This window comes from Kryptolebias marmoratus, linkage group LG24 (genome assembly GCF_001649575.2).
Source record: "Kryptolebias marmoratus isolate JLee-2015 linkage group LG24, ASM164957v2, whole genome shotgun sequence".
In the NCBI taxonomy this organism is placed as follows: domain Eukaryota; kingdom Metazoa; phylum Chordata; class Actinopteri; order Cyprinodontiformes; family Rivulidae; genus Kryptolebias; species Kryptolebias marmoratus.
Genome location: NC_051453.1, coordinates 11,577,477 through 11,601,053, shown reverse-complemented (window position 1 = coordinate 11,601,053; position 23,577 = coordinate 11,577,477). Strand labels below are relative to the sequence as shown.

At 40.3% G+C, this 23,577-nt stretch overlaps 1 protein-coding gene across 9 annotated transcripts in view; it reads left to right on the top strand.

Annotated features, from left to right (window-relative positions):
• The window catches only part of elavl4 (ELAV like neuron-specific RNA binding protein 4), a 70,771-nt gene that overhangs the window by 7,145 nt on the left and 40,049 nt on the right, over positions 1-23,577 (top strand). For 5 of the 9 annotated variants that reach the window (XM_017407191.3, XM_017407189.3, XM_017407190.3 and 2 more), the window contains exon 2: positions 21,187-21,273. The exons of 1 other annotated variant lie outside the window; for it this stretch is intronic. In XM_017407191.3, the coding sequence (XP_017262680.3) occupies positions 21,187-21,273 (87 nt within the window). Of the gene's footprint in view, positions 1-7,011; positions 7,173-8,005; positions 8,278-21,186; positions 21,274-23,577 lie in introns of those variants that run through there. 3 more of the 9 variants (XM_017407195.3, XM_017407194.3, XM_037974266.1) reach the window with 3 other exon arrangements.

Genomic DNA, 23,577 nt, shown 5'->3' with positions numbered 1-23,577 from the left:
ACTTGGTTTTCTTCAAGCATGAAGTGACATTTTCAGAGATGGATTTGTGCAGCATGGGCATGGGTTTTTGGTCCACGGTGCCGATGGCCAGCCTTGTAAAAGACTCTGGATGTGTCTAATTTCTGAAAGGTTATTTCTTATCAAAAGCCACGGTGCAGTCATTTAAGCAGATCTGATAGTGAGATTTTTTATGAGGTTTAAGACACCATGACAGACAGCAGGCCTTACATGTTTTTTCCTCTGCTTGAGGTCTGAGCAGCAGACTGTATAAAGGTGAAAAACAGGGATTGTTTCTGCAAATAAATAACTGGATAGATGGAAAATAAATAACGTGAATAAAAAGGTCTGATAGTGAGCAGCAGCCTTGGTTGAGAAGCTTTATGTGCTTTGTGTTTCTGTAGTGTGTGTGTGTGTTTATGTAAGTGGGGGGAGTTGTGATTAAAGCCTGCACCAGATGGACCACAGCAGTCGCCCTGTGTGCATGGATGGACCCCGACCGGGATCAAACGTGAAACGGGCTGCCTTCCTCGCAGCCCCGAGCCCACCAGTAAACCCCTGTGATCCTCTGACCCACCACACTGCAGCGTGGCCTCGGCTTCATCTTGCACACCCGGTTCACACTACAACACAAGATACGTGTAGAATACAAAACACTTTGCTGTCCTGCTCATCACACACCTTTCTGACTTTGAATATAATGTCTTTGCATGCCTTTAAAATGTATTGATAAAAGATAACAGCAAGGCTGAACTTTATGATCAGTGTGAGGACTGCGGACCCCATGAAGTTGAATGTCAGCCTGTGCTGCGGACCGCTCTGTCATCCAAATGGACACTAATCCACCAGAGTCCTGTTGAGAATACACGCTCAGTGCCAGAACACATGCCAGTTCCAACAGTGAATGCATTACTAAGCCTTCCTGGGCTCAAACCTTCTCTCGTTTGAGTTACTGTGAGCTACAGCCACAAAGACCTGAAAGACCATTATTATGTTCTCCAAAACCATATATTTATAAAGCATTTGTTGCCCTCTGATGTGAAACGTGCTAAATAAAAATCTAACTAATCAAAACATAAAAATAGCTATCCACAGTTCATGCACATAGTGACTGAATGAGTTCCTGCTTTCAAACAGCTCCACCATCACATCTGTGCAGTCTGCATAACTCCAGCCTCAGCAAATAGATTTGAGTTAAAGTTGAGGAAAGTGGCTGTGACAAATGCAGCAGACCCATGTCCTGAGATCAGCATGAAGAATTCACTTCTGATCTTAAGAGTTTCCAGCTAAGAGTGTGACACAGGCAGGGGTTAAGCTGACTGTGCATCATGCCTGCTGTCACTGAGGGAAAAGGATGTAGAGGGAAAGCTCCAACTAGATTAGCTTGACTTTTTTTTTACCAAATACAAGTCTTAAAATAGTGTACATTTATAGAACATATGTCATTCAAATGTCACATTTGTAAAATGTCAGCCAAATTTAGGATTTAGCTTTTAGGCTCTCCAAAGTGAAATGTCAGCATTTTCTCATTCAGCACCAGAAACAATTATTTCAAAGCACTAAGCTCAATCTCCCTAATTAAGATTTCATTGTCAGTAATCATTATGACATACCCCCCACCCCACCCCCCATGTGCCCCTCTTTAGTTAGCTTGTCAGTGGGATGTCTCTAACTGTACCAACTGGAGAGCCATTGCTTTAAAATGTTGAGCAAATTCTTTTATTTTGCTGAAAAACTTAATCTTTTTTTTAGGATAAGTATATAATTTGGAGTTCAAATGTGAGAGGTGTGATATTTGTTTTCAATTTTGATTTCTAAATCCAGTCCATAGGTCCCTTTTTACTCCTTATCCAGGCCCCATCTCCCTCATACACACGCTTCAGTCTGAGTGGCTTTAAGCTTGACAATCTTCTTGAAGCAATTTAACATCAGCTGATCTCGGTGTCATAGCTTTGCTTTTGTTTTAGACATTATTGTCCTTTCAAAATCGTCCCTCCTTTTAAGTAGAAACAAACTAACACACAAAAAAAATCATGTTTGACTGAATATTAAACAGCAAAGCAGGAGCTTCATGTTACCCTGATCATAAACCTATCCAAAATTTCTAAAAGTCCAAACAAACAACTCTTGTTGCACAGAGAAAGCTTCATATGATCATGTGGACAGTTGTTTGGTGTTGCTGCTGGGTGTGACACCGCTGAGGGACCCAGACACGTTAAAAGTCTGCGACAGTCATTTGCTGATTGTTACCGGCAGAGGGTGGACACCTGCCAGCAGAAAGGCAGTCATCAGTCTGAGTAGCACAGCAAGATGCTACTTCTGCCAGAACTTCAATAGAGTAACTAAATCCATCCGTCAAGGGCGAATCAAAAGGAGCATCAGTTAAGCGCAGCAGAGGAGAAAACGCTGCACTAATAAATGTATAAAGACTGTTTTGATGTGCCGGCTGCTATAAATTATGTGATGTATATGTTGATAAGTAATTGTGTTGTTCTCAGCTCTGTTGAAAAGCTGTTTTGTTCCCAGTGAATATTTTAGTGCCTGATGGTGATATTTCTGTTTCACAATGTGTTTTCCGTCTCGCCCTTGTTTGCATTAATTCTATCAGAATCCGGCTTGCAATCGCAAAGATAAGTTTTCCTGCTAAATCAGAAAGTTTTCGTTCCCTTGTTAATAATCGAGGTATTTTCTTCCAGCGCGCCAAGGTAACACCTCAGCTGGCGTCTTCACTTTTCCTCCTTTTAAATAGAAGCCTTATTATGCAGAGTGAAACACAAGACAGGTGTTGAAACACCGCGTGTGACAGTTAACAAGACTCAAACCGAGAGCACCCACAATTATCACTGTGTGCACTCTGCATTTTTAAACCAGACCCGCTGCACTGTGCACGTTATTCTTTACCTTCTCTTTCACACTTCTTACGTTCTGCTGTTATACAGCATCACATCCAGAGACCTGAGCTTTACATTCAGTATCAACAAACAAATTTATCAGGAAGTGGAAAAAAAACGGTGTGCAGATGCATCACTGCATTAAGAGGAACAACATGGCCTGCAAGTAATCTATTAAAGTCTATGAACAGGAGGTTTAAGGAAGCTGGGCAAATTGGAGGGCAAGAGGAGTTCAATAAAATTAGTCAGCTTGTTGCTTTTAGAGAGTTACAAGCAAGAGTTCAATTTAAAGGCTCCACCTTTGCAGTGCTTAGTGTCAGAGCATGACTGCTAAAAAGTCAAATCTGCTTTTGAACGTGTGATGAGTATACTGCATATTTGTGTGTGTGTTTGTGGAGTTTGCAATGATTCTGTGTGTGTGATTTGTGGATATAAGCCACATCCAATAACTGAGATGGGGTTCCACATTGCTGACATTGCTTTTTGGCCCTCCTGGGTTAAAGCCACAAAAGCTTTTTAGCTTTCCAAATTGTGCATGAGCAAAAAAAAAATTATAATCTATCTCTTTAAATGACTGTTTAGCATCAGTCATCATCCTAAAGGCCAAATAATGCATCCAATCAACACTATGCTTCTTTTTCTCTTTTTTCTTTTGCATTGCCTGACAAAATGGAAATGCCACTAAAATTCTTTTAATCATTAACCCAAATTAATGACCATGAGATAAGAGAGACCAAATCTAGCATTCAGTATCACTGATTCAAGCTGTGAAGTAGCTTAACATGGATGCCTTTAATTGAACGATTAAACCATACACAATATTATAAAGTACAGTGTGTACTGTTAACTTACATGCCGGAATAATATCATTCCATCTTTGTGTCACAGCTACATACACTCTGTAGCACAACATGGTGGAAAAAACATATTGTGTTTATAGCTAATTTACTGAGTAGTGGCAGTCATTGTTGCTGCTTTCTAAAATCATCATCCTGTGGAGCAATATAGTGAAATAACACACCATGCAAGACAACTGTGAGAGACTATTTTCACTTTCAAATCATATTCTCATTTAGAGAAAAGGTTATTTGGATCATATTGAGGGGAGAGAAAACCTCCGAACTATGTCCATTATGAGATGCAAGAAACAATCACCCACTTTATTTCGCTGTGAAGGGAGAGAGCACAAAGACACAAAAAGGCCAAATAAAAAAAAATTGTCTGATGTGATTTGTGAGTAAGTTAGTGTTTGGTTCGTTACTGTAGGGAATTAAAAAAAAAAAAAAAAGATCAACAATAAAAACACGGGTTGGCTGGGCATATTAGAGGCTGCGGCATGGAGAGTGTCTTTTCTCGGGTCCAACCCAAAGCATTTATTAAACTAAAAGGTCAGAGCAAGAGGATAAAAGATGGATAGAAGACTGAGGGTTTGTTGCCTGAACCATTCAGCTGCAAATTTTGCTTCCCCCTGCTCGGGAGAAAAGATAAAGAAGCACGACAAAAGAAAAGAGACAAAAGACACATTTCTATTTTAATCCATTTTCATTGTGTTTCATTTTGTATTACTCTCTCTGTTTTGTTACATACAGTAAGACAAGCTTGTAGACTGCAAGTGCCAGCATTTTTTTTTCTATATGAAACAATAGTGGGCTTGTTCAGCCTCCTTCCCCGTTGTATGAGTGTGTCTATGCCTGTGTGTGTGTGTCTACTACTCTGTTATAATTCAGGGTGTAGCAGAGATTCTCATTAGTATGTCAGGCACATGGTTCCACTAGGCTAGCTAGCTAGTGGTAGCTAACCAGACAGGTGGAGAGGTCAGAGAAGAAGCAGAGAATCTGGGGAGCTGTTGTTCACTTCTGCCTTTTTGTCAGCCTGAACATCTGATTTTCTTTTTCTTCCTTTTTTATTTTCTTTGTGTTCAGTTGGGAGATCATTTGTGCATCTTCTTTTTTAATGCATTGCCAAAGTTTTATTGTGTAAAGTTTATATATATATATATATATATATATATATATATATATACACACACACATATATATATGACAGGGCCTTCAGTGAGTTACAGAGAGCATCTTTTAGCTTTAGTATCCAGTCACAAATATCTCATACAGGATGGGATTTAAAATAACTGGTTCACCATCAGTTAAAAAGTCTTTTGCAGAATTTAACATGTCAGTAGGACTGCAATCATTTTTTATATATATTTTTTTGTTTAAATGTTTTTGATATTTAGCATTTTAATGATTGTGGGCGGCGGTAGTTTGGTGGTCAGAGCCACGGTTTTGTAATCGTGAAGCTGCAGGTTTGAGCCCAGGTTGCGTCAGGAAAGGCATCTGATGTAAAATACTTGTCAAATTTCCGGTGCAAGTTCACTTGCTGTTGCGACTAAGGGGGCAGCGAAAGAAAAACAACGTCATTATGGTGACTGCAGGATATATCAAAAACATATCCTCATCACATTATCAGTATGTGGACTATCAGTAATACAAAACATAAATCATTATATTCTGCCATGCATTCTCTCTCTGCATTTGGCCAAAAAGATGGACTCACTGCACCTGCTGCCCACAGCAGATTAAGATGATGCTGGTTGAGATATTAAAGCACCTGGAAAACGTTGTGATGACAACTGGTTTTATCACAACTGATCTTGTCTTCCCGATATTCAAGAAAAATATGTGTTTCTGATATTAGGCAGCCCTAATCATAGCTGTTGATGTTAATTGTTTAAAAAAATTATTATTAAGGCTATGCTCCAAATGTTCAAAGTCCAAAAACTATAATTTTTTCCCAAGCTCCGCAGTTGCTGGTTGTTGTTTTTTTAATTAACCTTGACTTTATTTTTTATAAAATCCATAAATATAACGTTAACCTGGAATTTCACACTCGTGTTTCACATTTCTTTAGATTAAATATAATCTTAAAGACATATAGATGCCCACATCTTCAATGTTACAACTAAGATTGATCTAAAACTAAATCAGCATGGACCTGCCAACATTCCCTAATTGAAGCGTGGAACACATACAGAATTTTTATTACAATTAGATTTAAATTTGTAATGTTTTGATCCGCAGTCATTTTAAATGAGAATATGTGTTTATGCCTGCAGCATGAGATGTTTGTGTAAGACTGTGAAGCAGTGTTTGAGTGAATTTTGAGAATATGCGGTTAATCATGCAGTATATGGATTGAAGCGACATGTGTTTGCAGTAAATTTGGGATGTATGCGTGTATAAATATATGTGCATGTGAAAGTTCAGCTGAGTACATCTGCCTGCCAGGTAACTGTGTTTATAAGAGGCAAGAGCTCCCTCTTCTTGTCTGCCTGAGGTAAAGTCCTGGAGGATAACACGGATTGTTGCTAGAAAATAAATTAAAGGAGAGTGTTCTTGGTAAATAAACAGACTGCATTGAAGATTGTGATTTACTAGGTCAATAATTAGAATGGTCACAAATATTATTAATATCATAGGTTCTGCTCTGTTTATGTTTCATTTCATTTTGCACTGATGAACAGCTTTCAAAGAGCTGAAGCAGACTGGGTGTGCCAAACAAGCATCAGTCTTCTAGAGGGGACTTTTTGGTGCGGTGAAAATAAAACAGCAATAAAATGGTGCTGCCGTTTTTTCCCAGCCCAGTATAAGGGCTGCACAAGGCTTGCATGCACAGCAGTAAAAATGCAGACAACGCCTTTCCCAGTTAATGACAAAGAAGGGACGTGGAGGCGCATAAACTAAACGCCCAACGCATTCTGATCTCATGCACAGTTAATACACACAGATAATTATGTGCATACACAAATATACAATCGTTTTAACTGCTCTGTGGCAGTTTAACTCCCCACACGATGCTTCACCCCCCCGTGGACCACCACCAGCCAGCCTCCTCCACTCTCATCCAGGAGCGCCCCGCCCCGTCCGCGCCTCCTCAACCAATCAGGAACCTCCAGGTGACTGGACAATCCACAATTGGCTTTTTTTTTTAAGGGGGGGAAAGGTAAAGGGGGCGTTTGCTTCCTTTAAGAATCCTTTTCATGTATTTCAATACGCAAGTTGCTTGTTTTGGTTTTTGCGTGGGAAGGCGGCTACAGGTCTTCCACACCCACGCGCTTCACTTGTTTTACTCCCCCCTCCACACCTCTGTTACTACAGCACCACCTCCTCGGCTCATTCATCCACTTCAACACTCCCAGGACTCACTTCGCCAGCTTTTTTTTTTTTGTAAGTTTATCGGCTAAGAACACCTTTACGCTCCAGCCATCCTGACAGAAGAATGGTCATGGTGAGTAGGCGACACACAAGCAGCAGGTTGCTTTTCTGCCTGTCTGTCCCTCACTGCGCCTCAGCTTTATAGTCACGCAACCGTATAACCTGCTGTTTTAGTCCCTTTTTACAAAATAAAGCTGTTGCTAATTAGTTTATTATAACGCAGGCCTAAAGCGGGACCTGCTTAGACAGGTGTGTTGCCTTTTTTTGTGATGTGGTTGTGAGGCTGGATTAGTGAGGTTTTTAAGGACTCTTATTCTTTAAACTTAATTACCAGTCTCTGCGCACCCAAATCTAATCACGTTGATGGTTTGTTTCAAAGTCATATGTGTGTGAGGGAGAGGGACTGCGCGTAAAGGAGGAGTTTTAGTGTGTATGCTCACTCATGTAACGTACAGAGGATTTACTATACTCTCTATAATAGCTAATTTATATACACTGCGCTGCGCAGGCATCCTATTACCATAACGCCCCGAGGCTGCAATCACTCGGCGCTGCTCTGCGCTGCTCTGCTCACTCAAACACGCAGGCTTCAGCTGCGATTGATTGCCTTGCTGGGATTCAGAAAGCCTTTTCTCTGCCAAAGCAGCCAGAGGTTGGCGTGTGCCGAGGAGAGCTCCGAGCCAGCTTGAGAGCGAAGGTGTTAACGCTGAAGGGAGGGGAAGGGACGGGGAGGAGAAGACGGGCAGCACAAGCCGCCAATCGCAGGGAGCTCCTCCGGTGAAGGGGGAGGGCTCTGACCTTCCAGCTGAGCAGGCGACTGGGCGGGAGGTTGGGAGGAGTAGGAGGAGGGGGGGTGGGGGGAGGATAGAGGGAGGGAGAGTCTTGCTGCAGCCCAGCACTCTCCTCCAGACTCATCATTCTCCTCACAGCATCTGTGGAGGAAGGCAATGTTTGCTCCACACACCTCTTAGCTAAGATCCTGGAAGAAACGAGAGGAGAAGCCGAGTCAGAGGGAGAGGAAAGGACAAGGAGACAGTGCCGGAGAAGACTGAGGCAAGGGAGAGAGAGTTAAGAGTAGGAGGGTTTCTTTTCTCAGGCATTGGTGTAGTTGTTGAGGAGAGAGGGAACGTGAGACAACGGCTGGCATCTCCCAAATGGAGTGGAATGGGTTTAAGATGGTAAGAAAGGCTACAGGCGGCCTGACACTATACTTCATTTTGAGCATTCTGCAGCAGCTTGAGGAGGTTGTAGTATACTGTCACCCACCGTCAGTGTGTGTTATACTCTTTGCGTACGGCCAGTGCAGTGATACTAGTCAGCTGTTTCACATGCAGAATGTTAAGTTCCTTTTCGCAGCGAAGTAGGGTTCAGCAAGGGGGTTAGATTGAAGATTTGAGGGCTGAGTAAGAAATAGAAGAAGACAGGGACAGAGGCAGGTATCATGCTGATACATGTGTGGAGGCAGGAGTCGAGGTAAGAAAATCCGGGGAGGGGAAAAGAGGAAGGGATGAGTTAAACAGAGGAACAGCACCCATTTTATGTTAAAGCTAGGGCTGTGAGTATCCCCCCCTTTCTCTGCCTTTGCACAACTCTGCAGCAGCAAATCTATTTACCTGCCTGTTTGACTGCAGCAGAGGTGGACTGCACATTCTTCATGCTGAATGAATTTTAACATGCTAGAGAAACTGTATCTAAAATACTGCGTGTAAGTTACGTGAGTAGAAGTCCTAGCAGACAGGCCTCTTGTGTACACTGAGTTTGTTTGCCCATGTGTTGTGTAAGTGAAGAAATATAGAGTAGATAAATTGGAATAAAGCAAATCTCTGAATTACTGTAGATTCTTATTCTGTGTTCTCTTTTTTATAATCTCATGTCTCTTACTGATGTGTTAAAGTGTGTCAGCACGAGAGCTGTGATTACGAGCTATCCAAGTATTCTGCTTTTCTCGCCACCCTGAGACTTGCCCTAACATCCATCCATCCATCACATGCACGCAACAAAGTAAGAGTTACTAATAAAACCAGCAGCCATTTTATCCTCCTGTCGCTTTCACCTGTCACAGGCAGTAAGACCTTCGTATTTCATCATTTCGACCATTCTTAAAAGTCTGTAACACGATTTTGCATTTTACACGCATCCGTCTAGTTTTGTTGTTTTGTTTTTTTTTTTTGTTTTTTTTTTACAGTTTACTGACTCATTTTTGCATTTCCATAAATAACATTTGTCAGCAAATACAGGTTTTCGGGTGTGCAGGCTATTTTCCGTTAAATGTCATCAAAATGCAAACTGAAAAGAAGGTGATTCCTCTCTGGTGATGTGGCTGCAGGCTCTTTCTGCTTCACTATTCTGTAGTCTTAGACACTGGGAGTTTCAGCCTCATGTCAGCAGAGGTGTGAAAGCCTAGCATGAATATATGACTAATGATGTACAAAGGCAGGCGTGACTAGAGAAAGACTGTATCATATGTGCAGATGACATTAGTAATAATGTGCAGTGTTTGAAAGAAATGGACATACTAGAAGCGTGGCAAAGGAAGTTAGAAAAGTTAAATGCTCATCAATATTGAAGGGGCACATTATGTATGTATATATCCACACATGCAGTAGCCCTATTACCCTGAGGCAGAACACCATGCGCTCCAAGGTTACACATCAATGCTAACAGGGTGTGGTGTGTTTGGAATTTATTAGCTACTGTGCACAAACTATGTGCTAAGTGATTTAAATGCTACTGAACATTAAAAAAACATGAGATAAGAGTGCAGTAAATGCAGGTTTGAGAAACCAAAACGAAGAACACAATGAAGAATAAATTGTCTGATAAGTCAACATGAAAGCAAAAGTAACAGTGCGATAAAGGAGCTTTTATTAAAAAAAAAAAAGATGTGATATTTTGTGCTCTGTTCACGTTTTTAAGCATGCTTGTAGGACCATCTGCCAACATGTGTCCAGATACACATTGATGGGGTTTACTAGAAGCTGATTAAACCCAAAAGTTACACACAGTGTGGAAAAACATAGAAAGACATGTTTAGGCAGAGGAGCAGTAACTTCTTAATTTATTAATAGGGTCCTCAGTCCAAAACATTATCTCTCTGTGACTTACTCACTGTAGATTTGATTTATATTATTATTCATGGTTCTATCCCCACCATGCTGTTTGTTTAAAGGATGTGGGACCCCAGAAAAGAACAATTAGCAATAAATAATTTTCAGATGTTTGAAATGTGGATAAAATCCCTGCTGTTTATTTATGTACACTTTATGACCAATATCCAGGTATATTACAGAAATAGTCCAGTAATAAAATAAAAACACACACAACTTTATTGTAATTATAACTGGATAACCCTGTTTTGATTCACGGATTTCAGACTAGCTTCTAATTCTTCTTTAAGCCTTTCTGCCCACTACAGTTGTCTTTTTTTTTTCGTTCAGGAGGAAATTGCAAAATGGTGAATGGCTAATTTGATAGTTACCAAAATTAAATAAATAAAAAGCGATCATGGTTATTTGTCAGTTGTTTGCGGTTTGTGGATGGGTGAGTGATCTTCGGCGCGGAGTGAATGTGTTGTACTGATTTTCAAAACATAAACACGAGTGAAGTTGTAAACACAATGACATTTTGCAAGTTTTTACTACTTGGTAAGACTTTACTGTTTTCCTACTGCTCTGAATACTTTTTAAAAATCATATGTAAGCTGAGCACCGGAATGATCCAAATGGATCAATAATGTGTTTATGCTCTCATGATATATCGCGTTGTTTATTTACATGCATGCAGAATAATCAACCTGCTGCAACATCATGTTCACTGCAACCACTGACCACAAAGTACAAATGGTTTTAATGTAAATTAAAAGATCGAGGTGATAAAAATGTAATTTAGTTTGATTATATTTGTAATGTGAATGTAGATGTCATGCATAAATGTATGAATCTTTTTCTCTCCTTCAGTGGTGTTTGACACCCTACTTGTAAAGAGAAACTATGAAAATTAAAATGTCCCCATGAGGATGACGATCCTTGATATGTAGTGATAACACCTCATCCATAATAGTATTTACACTAGTTTGTCAGTTCATGCAATAATTAAACTAAAGCTGCAATTTAAAGTTAAACAAATGTCATGATATTGTATGACAGATACTGTACATGACTGAAAATTTGCAAAAAAAACAACCTCTGTTGTAAAGTGCAAGGTTCATTTCATTATGATTTGACAGTAGAGAGCTACTTACACTATAAGCAGGTTTTTCACTGTTTCAGTATATCTTATAGTTCATAATATCTATCAGTGTTATGTTAGTACAGTGTCAGAATAGATGTATCAAAATATTATTATCTTTAAATGTCTTTTCCACTTTCCTTTAAACAAAAGCTGGATGGAAGTATTTAATGAGCCAAAAGCCTGTTTGAATAGGAAGCCGCTGTAAAAATCTCTGTCCCAATTAGCACGCTTTGGTTTTTTAAATATTCCTTTTGTGCGAAGCCTAAACACACATAAAGACTCACAAAATGGTTACGTTAAAAATTAAATAGGCTTCCACAGTGATTTCCTTCATTTATTTAAAATGTTGGGGGGTTTTCTTCTCTCTCTCTCCTTTTTAAAAAGCTGGAAATCTAAGAGGCATGGCGAGGCATTCTGCTGCGAGGGGAGCAGCATTCACAAATACTAGACCTAATTCCTTTGGCAGCAGCTCAAACTGCTACAGACAGACACATAATCAGCTGGGGAGTGTTTGCGCCTCAGCCCACTAGCAAACACAAGACCGAGCCCTTGTTGTGCATCGCTGCTTTTTAGAATAAATATCCCGATGGAAAATACAGTGGATGGAAAGAGGTATTCATGTGTATATAGCTTTTTGTTCAGTCAAAACCACAGAAGAAGAGAGGAGCAGTGGCTTTCCCAGCTACTTTACTGCTTCCCTCTTCTCGATCCACTCTCTCCCTCATATCCTCCACTTTGTGTTTTGGTATTCATACAGATGTTTGAATTTGACTGGCAGTTTCTCCTGAGACTGTGCACAAGCGGCTGACTCGTCTCATCTGCATTTTGTATCCCTGGAAAAAAAAAAAAGGGAACAGAAAGCAGCGGAGAGCATCAGCAGGCAGACAGGCTGAGTGTGAGTTAGAGCGCTTGTGTTCATGTTGTTTGGTTTTGGCAGCTTAACTGGCCCCAGTGCTGTTGCTGTGTGATGTTTAAAGGACGTTTCAAGGTCACGCTTTTGACAAGCCCCATCGCCTCCCATTCATTAAACATTTATATATTTCTGTAGCCGGATGAATTATAGATTCAACATGCAAGTAAACACACTACAAAATGGCAGCTTTGTGGTTGGTAAAAGACACATTTGGGCCTAGAAAGAAAGAATCTCGCATAACATTGTTTCGCTGTGCAGGTGTGTAATGATTCATACTAAAACCATGACTCAAGTATCCACCCAACAGCTCTCGCCACCACTCGTATTTCATTATTAATTAATGAGATAATGCTTTTGAGAAGACAAGTGATAAAAAGTTAAACTTAAAAATGAACTGCATCCTCAGTATGTGACTTTAGACATACAAGAATTAGGGGGCAGACAAAACAGTGCAGTAACTCCTTCATCACTAAAAATGCTTTGCATGTTTTTGATGGCTACTTCATGTATCCCGTGTTTGTTTGGAGCCCATTCATGGACATGAATCTATACGAATACAAGATGAAATATGCAGGTGATCAGAAGCATCATAGAGGAACCCCCCCCCCAGATATTTAATGTCTTTTGTTTAGGTTTTTTAAATTATATCAACTGTCAGTTATTCTGGTGTGATTTTAACTTTAGCTAAATCCTAACTCGTTTATTGTGTTACGGTTCTATATTCTGCAAAGCAGAAAAAGAAATGATCAGATTTGCTGATCCTCTTATGAAATTCACCAGTAATAAGTGTATAGCCCAAAGCAGTATGGTAACAGTTACACCGAGAGCTGAGACGGTTGCCTTTGTGAGGTTAAAAACAAAGTTTAGCCCATTTCTATTCAATAAAATATATAGACTGGTAGGCGTGTTGACATTCAACAATGGCAGCTCTTAGGCTCTTTGCTCACCTATTTGACTAAAGTTAATAGACTTCATCCAATCTCCTGTTACATATTTTTGAAAAACCTTTCCCTTTTCCAAACAGTTTCTGTGAAAGATATTTTAGATAGATCTACAAAACAAATCATCCTACACGTCAGGACAATGTTTCAAAAACTGAGGTCTGAATTGGACCACAACTAATCAATAGACATGTTAATATAGGAGTGATAAAGACTGGCTATTTTGTGTAAAAATATTCATTTTACACTGTACTTAAAACTAAATTGTACCTTTACAAGCAATGATTTATCATATAAAGGACATTCACATTAAATCCAACTTTACCTGTGCATGACATTTCATATTTTCAACAATTATATGAAAGTTTGTTTCTATCTGGGGCCTTTTTTTTTTCATCCGTTTAACACTTGATACATTTTTTGACAAGTTCATTAATTTTTTTGTTAAGTTCCGGTTTATAAAAAGAAGTCCTTGCTTAAATGAAAATGTACCTTTTCACAGTGTTCAAAAATCGTAACACTTAATTTTCCTTAGTTAGGTCTTTCTCAATTTAAAAGCAATTTACAACTCCAACTGAAATAAATTATTTCAGAGATTTGCTAGATCATAAAAATAATCGAGTTTTGCCCATGTCCACAAAGTGTGGACTATGATTTGGGATCATTTCAAAAGTTGCCAAGACAGCAGGGTGAGCAGCAGGGATATGGAAGGTAAAATTATTAATCAGTTATGGTCAATAAATTATAGTGATATGGCCACCCATTATAAAGACCCTAATGTCTAAGCTGACTCAGTTAAAAAGAAAACCTACTGCATGTTTCCACTTCTTAGTCTGAAGTTTGCCCTTTTGATTTTGTACAGAAGCTCATTCCTCAGTTAAGTCCCAAATGGTGTCATCGGACATATAGTAATTCTGATCATAGTTATGTTTGTCATGACAGAAATGTGGATAATAAATAGTCATTGCATAGTTGCTTCCAGTAGTGAGGATTGCTCTCCTTTCTGCACATTTTAACCAGATGGAAATGCAAATAAAGTGACATTCACTGCTTATCAAGCCTGATAAACATCAACAGCAGGCATGATCAGGACCTGATAAATTTTCATTGAGTGTAGAGGGAGAATAGACATGAGAAAACAGGGGGGTAAAAAAGATTTTGGTTGTCTTTGTACACCATAGATGCTCAGCTCTCCTGCTCATGCTGTCAGACTCACACTGCTGTAGAATTTTCTTTTTTTCTAGCAATCAGCCACCACCTTTTCTACGTTGTCTCCATGGCATACGCCACAGTATATGAGCAGAGATAGCCTCCTGTGGGCAATTTCAATTACTCTGCACTATACAGCAGTAGGGGGGATTTATCTGCTCATTTGAATGCACGCCACAGTTAATGGTTTAGCTGGTGTGCCGCAGGCCTCGGCTGTTAGCTGTGCTGTTATACATGGGCTTTTGTTTCTCCTCTCCTCCTGCTGCAGCAGAAGCTATCTTTTAGTGAAAATCTAATCTGTGTAAGTTGGTGTGAGAGGAATGCAATCAGAAATAAGAAAGTTAAACTCTAAATTAGCTATGCAGTGATTAGTGTAAATCAACTTTTTTGCTTGCTAAATGTTAAATAGATAGTTCAGATCCTTTGAAGTTGGGTTCTGTGGAAAGGTTATGAACAATTATTGTCTTACCTGTTGTAGATAGCACTTTAATCACCTCAGTTAGCGAAATAAAGTATAAGACCCTACCTACACTACTCTGGATGTTTTTAAAACTAGCATCTTCTGCTGCATTTGCACCTCCTGTCCACACACAAACTGAGTTTGGTGAGAAAAATTGATGTTTTTAAAAACACTTTCAAAAGTGGAGATGTTCCGAACCTCAATTTTTGGTGCCTCCGTGTGGACAGGGGATGCTATTTTTGCTGTCAAGCTTTGATTTATGCTGTTAATAACTAAAAGAAAACTAATCTGTATTTTTTCTAAAAGGAGAGTTTTGGGGGAGTCTTTAGCCAAGTGAAGCATGTTCTTTCTCAGTATGTAAATGTGTCATTAAAGTGAACGACCTAATAATGCAAGATGGGCATTTTTAGTGTTTATGTTAGACTATCGCGATGAAGACAAAATATAGATAGGCAAAAAATATATATAATTTAAAAAAATATTTGTAGTAGTTAAGATAGGTCCTAATTCTGGCCAGATTGATGAGCTAATGGCTAGTCCCAGTGGGGCTAGGACCAAAAGCAGATTGCTGCATCTTAAAACAACTGCAGTCTTAGATTATTCATCGTGGTTAATGCAGAGACTGTTTTATTAACCTTTACATCACAGTCAGTTTTGCATTATGCAGTTATTCCAGCAGAAATATTATGGTAGTCCTGCAGGATGTGCTCCAGGTTGCATTGAAAGTGCTACAGCTACCTGCTGCTGGTAGTTGCCCTTGCAGGCAACCATAGAAATTTATGTGAAGAACATGAACCACTATGGAACTGAGAAATTTGAGTTTTTTATGGGGGCAGCAATCCATTTTGGTCTTGGCCTCACTCAGATTAGCCAGTAGCTCATCAGTTTGGTCAAATTTACATATTTCTCCAACAGGTTGTTGAAAGAGCTATCTATAACAAGGTAATTGTTGATAACCTTTCCACAGAACCCCACCTAAAAAGATCTGAACTTACACTTTTAAGTCTTGGCTTGTTGCTCTGTCAGCAATGGATTTGCCTCTTCAACAACTGCATGTAGTTTTGAGTTATCCATTGCCTCTTTCAAACTGTTAACTCATTAAGACAGATGACAGACGGCTTTCCTTTTCCCTCGTAGCTATTAGATTATTTGAGCTCCAGCTCAGAGGCAAATCAATAACCACATTATATAAGCACGCCTGGGCAAACACTAACATACACTCATGTTGTACCCAGGGCTGCGAAACAAATTCTTGAGTACAATGGTCAGTTGGTGTCTTTGCGGTGTAGCTGTATGCCTTTGCTGCAGGGCACAGAAACGTACACACACAATCAGGATGTGTGAGAGATGAAACTGATGGGGGAAACGGTGATTAGATTAGGTGGAGCTCTGCCTCTGCTTAGCAGCCAGGCATGTTTTCTGCCTCTCTCTTGTTCTCAGTGGAAGTGCTGTGTTGTAGGTATTGTTCTTATCATAACACCTTCAGGCTGTTTATAGCTTTTTAAAGTACTTGTTTCAACAAATCCAATATAACCACTTCCAGCCTCAAACCAGTTTTAATTAGAACTCCTACTGTGAATTACGGTGAAAATTGAGTTCAGTCAAAGGAGTTTACAAGTTTCTGATTCTGCTGCTCTTCTGTAAGTTTGTTTTATTTTTTTTTATTGCAGGCTCAAGCATGCCACAGACATTTTTAGCTGGCTGCAGTATCATAACACTGCTGAACCGCTTCTTTCTGATCCAACACATGCAGTCAGACAGTAACAGGTATGCAGTTCAGTAGTGAAATGGAGTGCTTTTGTGCACAGTTGCACATGTTTTCTAGGTTCTGTGCACCGGTGCAACTTAGTGTGTTTTGCTAAAGATAGAATGCAGTTCCACTATAATGGCTGGTTGCCTGCACAGGTGCACGGCCTCATTCACCTACCAGCCACTCGTGGAGGTGGTGTCCTCGCTCATTGCACATGATGCAGCTGACTCAGTTGCTCTCCTAGCATTGCTGACTTTATGTATCCTCTAGCCTCTGTCCTGGTCTAGCCAAAAGTGACAAGAATGAAAACCGAAGGAAAGCACAAATTCTACAATGAAAAGTGATTTATTATGGTGTTGGTTTAACCCACCAAACTGTATGTAGTCTCTTTCATCTACCAAAATTACCTTTCTAAGTGGCAAAACTGATTACTGCATTCATCATGCTCAAGGATTACAGGCCTCAATGCACAGAAAAGACATCTTACTGATTTAACTTGAGCCGTAAATGGAAGTACAGGCAACGGGAAGTGAAACAAAGTCTTGCAAGCTGTTGATGGGGATTTGATTCTGTTCGAGGGAAAAAGATGGCACCACATTGACTTGCAGCTGGCAGTCTGATCGAGAAATAGGGGTACAGGGCAGAAAGCGAGGGATTGTTACTGGCACCGGAGTAAAACTAGAGGAACGGTGATGAGGACCGAAGAGGCCTGGCCAGGGCTTGGGCTAAAGGACAGGGACTTGGGCTGACAGGCCAGGCATTCACTCCAAGGCCCAGTCCCTCGTGCTCCAGGCTTTGGCCAAACTGCTAGGCAGGTGTCAAGCTGATCTCACACCCCCATGAGGGAGGAACTGCAGAGCATCAGTCACTGGAGCCGCACAAATTGAAGTGTCATCTCTAGGGTCAAGATGCTCACCAATTTTCTGCATACGTTGGTGCAGAGTTGGGATTCAGCCAGTGGACAAATGGCTCCAGTTCCGCCTACAGTTTGGCTCAGCAAAGGAGACTGGTGTGTGTGTGTGACAGGGAAAATGGGACTCTTTGCTGCATGTATAAAGCACTGCAGGTCATTGTAAATGAAATATATTTTTTAAATCTTTTGTCCACCCATGAAGCAGAATAAAACCATTTTTTTTAAAATAAAAAGTTAGGATAAAAATAAATTGGGCCATGTAAATCTGGATCAAGTGTGTGTGTAATTTAACATGTGCCATTTGTGTGCCTGAGCATCAGGATATTTGGCAAACAATTTTCAATGAGATATAATTTTTTTATTATTATGTGAATGCTGTTGGGTATACCCGTCTGAAATTGGCCCCATTCTATCATCCCCTGACCTTTGACCTTACGCAAGTGTGTGCCGATTACCCCAAGGCTTCGAGGGAATCTGTGGGAAAGCTGCATCGATTTCACTGAAGGACCGAAACATCACAAAAGAAAAAGGAGAGAGGAGGGGGAGGAGGAAAAAAAAAGTCAAGCCAAAGTTAAATGAAAAATTGCTTACATACACGTCTCGCACGGTCTGGAACATTTATTATTCTGAGTCACACGGAGAGAAAAGAGGTGGAGGAGGATAGAAGAGAAGAATCCATTTGGTAAAGTAGATGCAGATCGATGAGACTGGAGGCAGGCAGGCCAGAGTGCATCAGAGGAAGAGTGTGTGCCAGTACCTGCGATGTGTCTGTGTGTCTAGTTGCGTGCATGAGGCATCCCAGATTACTTTTCCTGATTGATCCAGCCCAGCATCTGTCTGACCTGCAGGACATTTCGGAGCTCGGAAGAGGCTGGTGGAGGTGGAGAGACGGTGAGAGGGAGACTGCCAGGAAGAAAGAGAGAGGAAAAAGAAATATAAAAATCAATAGCGCAGAGAGCATTGCACGGAACTTGACTGGCCGAGAAGCTGAGATAGTAAAGTCGTATTAATCTCTTTGTGTCTCAGTCGGTTTGATAGGAACTGCAGTCCAGCTTTACTTTCACTCAAGGAGAGTTTGAGTCTGCTTGGAGGTAGAAAAAAGGGGGACATGTGATTTTCACTATCACAGCAGCTGAAAATAAATTGAGGATCAGGCATCATTTTTTTTGGGAGTGTCTTATCTCATCCATCAACTTTAACAACTCAAATAATGTTTGTGTAAAGAAAAAAACTAAAGTTGAGAAAAGAACAAATAATGCCTAAGACAAGATGCTGATGCAGTCTAACAAGTCAGATACTTGGATGCTGGCTCCATTTTGTAGCTGCCAGGGAGTTTGTCTATCAGTGATCCTGCATCGTACCGTGTACTCCGCAGTCCTCTATCTATCCTGGCCAAGTCAGAGTAAATTGATTGTCTAAGCTCTGTAGGAGAAGTGGGGAGGGAGCAGCTTCCACCAAGCCAGCAATAATAAAATGGTAGATTTATCGGCTAAAAGCAGAAGAGGAGCGACAGCACTGGCAATGCTAAAAGGAAGGCAGGCCTCCTTGATCATGTAAATTTTCTGTCAGAAACTGCAGCAGATGGCATACAGTGGGGCTTTGAGAAAGGAAAACTTCAATAACCTTTGATGCAGTCTGTCTCTTTTGTGCTTTCCAGCATTAAAGGAAAAGCAAACGTATACTCCCCTTTCTTGCTGTAGGCAGATAAAGCTTGTCCTATTTCGACTGCAGTGCCCGGATACCACTGGCCGGAAGCCCGAGGAGACAGGAAGCACTTTTGTGGCATCAAATATTAATGGCGTTATAGAGTGTATTGATTATATAATAACTTTTTCCACCATCTGAGAGCCGACTGAAATGTATTCCCTGAATAATTGAAAATGTATCCATGAGCGGTTTTTCATCTCAGTGGTTGGTGAATGTAATTGCACTGCAGATTTTATCAGAAGCGGCACATGTGTGTTTTCATGTGATAAACGCAAGGACAGTGAGCATATGAAGAAAGATTAAACTCTGTGTGTGTATGTGTGTCTTGAGTTTGTGTGTCACCTGATACTGATTTGTTTTGATCGAATGGTTGAGCCCTAAACACTTTGAACGGTACTTCGAAAGTGAGATGCAGAGACTTAAACACACTCGGAAGAAATGTAAGCTTCACTTTGCCGACATTTTGCTCCCCTGCACCAGGTTGGATGTTGAAATTGAGACTCATATACATCTGCTTGCTGCTTCTTACATTTTTATCACCACATTTGCACATGCTTCCAAAACACTACACTGTCTGCTTGTTGCAGTTCATCATCACTACTATGTAAAGTACAGAATGGGTGAAAAATAATTTTTGCTGTTTTCCTCTGCTTAACTTTTCCTTTTTCAGGGTAGCTTTTCATTCTTAACCTTAATGGATGGGACACTTATTTCTAATATTCAATCTATTACCACTATTTTTGTACCCTATATCATTTTCAGAAAGAAATGGCCATATATAGTGTACTATTTCTATATATAGTGCAGCCATGATAGCTCTATGAGGATGTATCCATCCCTGCTATTGCCTACACTGGCTGGTTTTTGTTCTGATAAAATCTTGAAAATCTTATTGAAATTTAAACAAATCATATTGTCGGTAACCTATTTGTCCCAATCAGATTTCAGTTTTATCTAACCACTATTTAAAAGTAAACCTTTGACCTTCACCACCCTAAAACGAGAAGTAGCTCAACTGATTATTTTTATATGATCATCCCAAATATTTCTGAATATTTATCTAAACTTGTCTGCAAAGGGATGTCTAGTCTTCCTTCTGCCTTGACCTCTTTACCCCCCCCTCCCCCATCTTCTTCCTTCCCCTCAAACTGACAGTTCGCTCTCATTTAGACCTCTATTATGCATTCCTGTCTTAGTTTACAAGACACATTGACAACAGAACATGTATAGACTGTCTCTTCTCTCCCACCTCTGCCTCGCCTTTCCTTTGAACAATTGGAAGTGTCTTTCCCATTACTCAACCCCTGCCTTTTATTCCTCCTCCCAACTGATCCCTCACTCCCGCTCCTCATCTCTCTGAAGGACTAAATAAAGGCAGAGGTCATACCTCCTTTACTTCCTCCCCTCCTGCTAAATTGGCTGTTGTAGCATCCATAGATAGCTGGGAGGCATTTAAAGCCCCCTGCTCTGTAGAGTCAGAGAACAGACTTTCTGCTCATTTGTGGCATTTCTGTCTTTTCAACCAGACGCTTGTTTACCCTCAGAGAGTAAGAGGGAAACCCTCATTATAAGCCCTGCCAAGGTCACTGCAGTCACCACACCAATATGCCAGTTTCAACATACATGCAGTTTTTATGCTTTCGACAAAAGGAAGCGCTTAAAAACAGCAGATGAGGTGATTTTTTATTCCTAATTATCACTTCCACTTATATCTTGAAAAACAAATTGCATTTTTTGCTTTAACCATAAAAATAATTCTGAGTTATGGGTCTTTGTTTTAGTTTCACTGGTGGTGACTGTAAAGGTATACCTTGTGTTTATTTTTTTAGCGAGTTACCATATCCTCAACACACCTCAACCTCCCTTCTCTCCCCAAATCCCATCATAACCCTAACCTTGCAAAGTGAGTGTATGATGTTGACGGTGGGCTGTGCGTCCCTCCCTCCCTGTGCTCCGCTCCATAGGGGTCGACAGAGACACAGTGGCGTCAGGCAGATCTCCCACAGCTCCAGGGCTGGGCAGAGAAGGGATTGCTGACACAGCCAAAGATGGTAAGGAGACAACTGCTGCCAAATGGATGGCCCAGCCATTTTACACACCCATGAAGTGATATGATCTGATATTGCACTGTGTACATAAATACACTCTGGTTGGTGATGCTGCTGACTGAGACAAGAGGAACTGGAGCAGAGATTGATGGATGGGGCTATAGACAGGGGGCAGCAGGCGGCACTAGGGTTGGAAGCCTATTGGAAGATGTGCAGAGAGAGAAATGCTTTTTGTACATATATGAGATAGTCAGCAGATAGTGTGGCACTCTTATCTAAAATCTGGGACATCTCTATTTCATTTTTGAAAAGCTTTATATACATATTTGTGCTTTAAAAGTAGACGTGAAGCTTTTCTGCTGTTAGAAATGTCTAGAAACCATCTACTTCTCTAAAGACACTCAGTCAAGTTGTTCACTACTTCTCTGCTTTTCATCGCTCTTTATCTTCTGCATTAGCTCTCAAAGACCCTCTAAATCTTCTCCAGCAATAGTATTCTTCAATGCATTTTTCTTTAAAAGCTTTAACTAAATAACTGCAGCCTTTCAATTGAAGTGAGGCCAGTTTTATTCTTTTAAAGATGCCAGGTTTGAGAAAGTCCATCACAAATTGGTATTTTTCAACTTACCACTGCAAGAAATACTCTCCTATTTGTGTTACAAGTTTCAAACCACTGCATAGTATTCCCAAAAAGCCTTGTGCTGGCCTGTCCCATACACAAGTTGAATTATAACTCTTGAGACTAAGTGCCAACAAGGGCTGTGTGTTGTGCCCAGTCAGCAGGACGTGCAGAGAATTGTGTCCTCAGCACCAAGCTGCACAGTGGGAAAGCAGGGACAGCCAGAGTGTTCACAACCAACATGAAGAGGATCACTGAGCAGCACGAATGCTGGTGGGCAGTGATGAGGAGAGGAATAGAAATGGCTACTGAAACTCGGCAGGTTCCTGTTAATTAGAGGCAGCCATTTTGGTGTTTAAAAAAAAAAAGAAAGTCCTCAGAATACATCCTGTGGAGTTGAAAGTCTCTCTGACAGAATGGAGCCCAGCAGGGAATGTAAACAGATTTAATAAGGCCCTCTCCAATCAACTCTGTTATGGCTGCAGTAGATGCTATTCTCTCCGCCCTCTTCGTTCTTCCCCTCGTCTTTCTCAGTCTGTCTCGGTATCTCTGTTGTGGTGAAGTGGTGAGTGAGCAGGGAAGGATACTGTCAAAAGAACAATTTGCATGCAGCTCTCATCTTGAGAGCTTTTAGACATCTCCCTGTCTGTTTGTTTTCTGCTGTGGGCTTGAGCCATTGTTCTCTTTCTCTCCCTCTCTCTCGCTTTGTGTGGATGTGTGTGTGTGTGTGTCTTTGAGTGTGTGCTCCTCCGCTCACCGCAGATGCCACAGACTGTGAATGCATAGAAATGTGTGCTTGCATGTGTGTGTTAAAATGAGAAGGTGGAGGAAGATATGAGGCTGACACTTTTTGTTCATTCCCTCTAAACATTTTTATCGAGAAAGAGGAGTATGATAAATTTGAAGTTTAACGTTAGAGAACCTTCTAAAATCAAGGAAAAGATGAGCATTTTAACTGAGGTATTCCAACATGAAACACTGCTAAAAAATGTTAATAGAGAAAGGAAATGATCACAGTAAGCCATAATTAAATAAAGCCAAACCTGTTCAAATGTTTTTCAACACCAGCTTTTTGACAACAAATGAAAAAATAAACATTTTAAATTCATTTTATTTACTGTGTTTGTTAGATAGAAATATAAATATTCTGAAAACCAGCACATTCCTCTATATAATTATTTTGGTATTTTATCAAATATCGCATGCTGATGAACAAAAGACAGTATGCTAACTGTTATTGTCCCATGCAGATACTGTAGATGCACAGATAAAAGTGAGGTGAATAAAGCTAGATAGCACAAACATTGTGTCTAATTTTGTTTTGAAAACTATTTCTGGACTAAGATTATAAAATTCTGCTTTGAGTTATATTATTAGAACACTGGGTCTTGTCTTTTGATAATCCAGAAATAGAGAGAAATAGGACTTGTCGGTTCTCCTTTGCTGAAACCAGTCGTGCTTCCAAGTGCAGTCTTTCTGCTTGCACTTAAGAACAGATAAAAATAGACTGAAAGCTGAATAGTTGAACAGGGAAAAAGCAAGATCTGAGAGATAACTTACACATTTAATTTAATCAGACGAAAGACTGTTTGCGTCCTAATTTTGGGTGTTAGTTGTTAGGTCAGTAAAGTGCTTTCTGCCTCAGTATCACAAAACTGCTCTAAACGACATAGAAAGAGCTTTTTTGA